Source organism: Microtus ochrogaster, chromosome 8 (genome assembly GCF_000317375.1).
Source record: "Microtus ochrogaster isolate Prairie Vole_2 chromosome 8, MicOch1.0, whole genome shotgun sequence".
Classification (NCBI taxonomy): domain Eukaryota; kingdom Metazoa; phylum Chordata; class Mammalia; order Rodentia; family Cricetidae; genus Microtus; species Microtus ochrogaster.
Window position 1 is genome coordinate 40673818 of NC_022015.1, and position 4025 is coordinate 40677842.

General features: G+C 46.3%; 1 protein-coding gene across 2 annotated transcripts in view; it reads right to left on the reverse strand.

Moving 5' to 3' along the window:
• Positions 1-1668: 1668 nt before the first annotated feature.
• The window catches only part of Dpf2 (double PHD fingers 2), a 14108-nt gene continuing 11751 nt past the window's right edge, over positions 1669-4025 (reverse strand). For both annotated transcript variants that reach the window (XM_005351767.2, XM_005351766.3), the window contains one exon: positions 1669-2917. In XM_005351767.2, coding sequence (XP_005351824.1) covers positions 2841-2917 — 77 coding nt within the window. In that variant the 3' untranslated portion in view covers positions 1669-2840. The remainder of the gene's footprint in view (positions 2918-4025) is intronic.

A 4025-nucleotide genomic window follows, 5' to 3' on the forward strand; every position in this document is an offset into this window, starting at 1 on the left:
GGGAGTTTTCCTTCCTTATTGAGGTAGGGTTTTGCAGTGTGGCATACTCCAACCCAGTTGGATATTAAGCTTTCCGCAGATTCTATCTCCACTTCCCATGTCCCTCTAGTACTGAGATAACGGACACACAACACAGCATCCAGCATCTTATCTGGGATGACGGGACAGAATTCACATGGTCAGGATTACATGGCAAGTACTTTTATTGGCTGAGCCAGCTCCCAGTTACAGAATCTAAAACCCAGGTTGGTGACATAGCTCAGCAGTTAAGAGCATTGACTGCTCTTCCAAAGGATTTGGATTTGATTCCTAGAACCTATATGGTGACTTAAAGCCATGTTTAACTCCAGCCGAAGCTATCTTGTGTACTTGGTACACAGACATATATGTAGGCAAAACACTCAAAACAAAACCAACCAACCAAAACAATCCCACAAAAATCACAGTTCAGTTCCCAGCACCCACTTCAGTGGCTCAAAATTGCTTGTAATTCCATTCCAGAGGATCTGATTCCTTTGTCATGATCTCTGCACTAAGGTGCACATACCTGTACATTTTTCTTAAAATAGGGTCACCCTATGTAGCCTGGCTGTCCTGAAATTCTCTCTGTAGCAGAGTCTAGGCTTGAGCTCAAGATCCACCTGCGTCTGCCTCTCTGGAACACTGGGACTAAAAGTCTGTACTAACACTGTCAACTCATGTTAAGTTTTACAAAGTCAATATATACTCCTGAGCTTATACAAGATCCATTATGTAATATCGAAGTACTTAGTTGGACTGGAGCAACTTACTGTCAGCATATAAACACCCTGGGAATGCTGGGAAGCTACACTTTGGACAGTTCTGGTCCTGGATCCCTGCTCTGGCTCGGCAGTACTGCAGGCAATGAGAAGGTCCATCGGATGAGAAGACGGAGATTACTGTCCTCCTGGCTGCCCTCATCTTGTCCGAAAGCTTTCCTGTCCCATGATGACATTACTAGTTCCATGTACGTAGCTGTGGATGGGTGGGCATTATGCACGTGAGTGCCGGTGACCAACCCGGCCAAAGGAATCAGATCACCTGCAACTAGAGTGTTACGTGGTAGTTTTAAGCTGTAAGGAACTGAACTTGGTCCTCTGCAAAGGCAGTGAGCATTCCTCTTCCCTGCTGACCTACCACCTCTCTCTGCTTTAATCCTGTGACTTTTGTTTGTTTGAAGAGAGGGTTTCTCTACATAATAGCCCTGGCTATCCTGGAACCTGCTTTGTAGATCAGGCTGGCCTCAAACTCAGAGATCCACCTGCCTCTGCCTCTTGAGTTCTAGGATTAAAAGTGTGCACCACCGCCCAGATAATTCCTTTGAATTTATACCACGAACAAGCTTCTGGGCCCACTTTAAACATCTACATCACAATGCCATAGGTTCACCACACCTCCAACTACATATCTTCTAATCAGCCAAAGCACAGAAATAAGAGTGCTAAAGTTGATTTTAACTCAATTTTTGTATTAACAGCTTTTTAAAATAACAATAAATTGTTGTAAACTTAAATTTATATCAAAATTTTATGGCGGAGCTCAGCAAAAATTTTGATTTTGAGAGAAAAAGTTGTTCCAATTTTTCAAAAACCCACTGTAATTAAAGAAGGTAAATTTGAAGTGAAATGAAATGGCTTTTCAACAACCAGTCAGGAGACAAACCATCCATCAGAGTGCTCTGTGTAAAAATGTTTATTTTTACTAATGATTTGAATACAGGAACTAAAGATGGGAGGAGGGGCCTCAACTTTGCAGAAAACAACAGTTAGGGCCTGCCCACAAGCCTAGGAGGAAGGCCATTCCAGAGTGTCCTGGCATGGACTGTCCCCTCCTACTTAATGTCAGTGCCACTAAGCAGGAAACAGAAAAATCAGGGTGTGAAGACTTTACCAGCTGCTAGCTAGCGTGCAAGGAATGGGGACCTCCCTGTGACCCAAGAGCCAGGATACACAGGCAGGAGGCAGAGGCTCCTGATTCAGTTAAGGAGAGGACGCTGAATGTCCAGGTCCAAGAAGAATGAAAAGGGGATTTTGGAGGTAGGCTTTTTTATCGAGTTAAAAAAACAGGCACATTATCCAACTTCTCCTTGTGGCCCCCAAGCTGCTGGCACAGCCACTGACACTGTCCCTCTCCCCACAAAACCAAAGGGAATAAGGAAGGAGGCAGAAGACACGAAGTTCTGAGGATGGGAAATGTGGATGAGTCAGCCAAGCACAGGAAGAACAGGTGCAGCTGCTTGTCTCTGGGACTGGGAAGGACAGGACAGAGCTAGACGGTGTCTGAGAGCATCCCATTTCGAGCACAGGACCCATGAAGCAAAACAGAGGACATAGGACTGCTTTGGCAGAGGCAAAGTGAAGCAGAACAAGGGGTATGAAAAGGTCCTAACAAGTGCTACTTCAGCCTGATCACTCCAGCTGCTCCCAGCAAGGCCAGGCCTAACTTACCCCTGGGGCTTTTGGAAACCCGAGGTGGGGGGCTAGGCTAGGCCTAAGACAAGTGAGCTGCTCTCATATTCCTCCTCAGAGGACCCCATTTGAACCCTGTGATTACCAGGGACTTGGGCCCAAGGCAAGCAGAGTGAATGCACTTCTTGGAGAGCAGAGAGAAGTTGGGCCCACAGGTCAGCCCTGGGGCAGCGTGCTGCTCCTTACTCCCTGAGGGCGTGGGGCCAGAGGCAGTCAAGAGTTGCCACCTCCCTGCAATGTTGCCAAAGGCAGGTTGGCAGGACTACCAGAATGAAAGAAGAAGAGGAGGGGCATGAAAACCAAGGTGGAGGAGAGCAACAGCCTTAGATGTGTGAGGAGCTGGGTGGCACATCAGGAGGAGTTCTGGTTCTGGTAGATGGACGCTTTCTCCTTCAGCAGATCCAGACACAGGTGGCAGCTCCAGCTTCCTATAGAGAAGTAGAGGGGTCAGGGTGGATCCTACTACCAGATCCCCATCTGCTGTCTTCCCACTCTTCACACCTCTCCCCAGGCAGGACAGGGTAAGTTCTGCAGCTGTAGCTTCATAGCTATCCTGAGCTTAAGAATTTCTTAGTCTTCAAAACTATGAAAACTGGAACTGGAGAAACTGCTCAGAAGTTAAGAGGATCTGGCTTCAGCTCCCAGCACCCACATGGAGGCTCTCAACCATCTGTAATTCCAGTCACAGGGGATCTGACGCTCACTCCTGACCTCCAAGGGCACCAGGCACTCATGTAGTGCAGTGACACATATGCAGACAAAATACTGATACACAGACTAATAAATGCATCTTAAAAACAAAAAATAAACATCTATGGAGATAAAGGTAATACTAAGTGGGAGGACAGTGCCCAAACAGATGCTCAGAATATCCTGTCTCCTCAGTGGCCCTGGGACTCAAAGGACAGTCTGGGCAGACACGAGTGTTTTGTGTATTTGTATCTCACTACATTTATTTACTGATGGGTGGGATGCACCATACCATGCATGTGAAAATCAGTTCTATCCTTGCACCATGTTTTTGGGGTTGAACTTAGGTTGTCCAGGCTTGGTTACAAATGCCTTTACCTGTTGAGCCATCTTGTCAGCCAAGACACAAGTTTTGTTTTGTTCTGGTTTTTTCAAAACAGGGTTTCTCTGTGTAATAATAGTCTTAGCTGTCCTGGAACTAACTCGCTTTGTAGACCAGGCTGGTCTTGAACTCACCGAGATCCACCTGTTTCTGCCTCCCAGTGATGAGATTAAAGGCATGTACCACCACTGCCCAGGACAAAGCTAGTTCTTAATGTTTAAAATTCATATGCATAAATTATGTATGTTGTTAGGACAGTACTCCAGAGGAAATATCTTTTATTAGTTCCCCAAAGACATACGGTTCCACTAAAACTAACCCAGCTGCTCTAGAGGCTGAAACAGGAGGACTGCGAGTTCAAGGGCTACCTGGGCTACAGAGCTAGCTCAAGACTAGCTCAGGCAACTTAGTGAGACTCTATCTCGAAAAGGAACTGAACTTGGTCCTCTGCAAAGGCAGTGAGC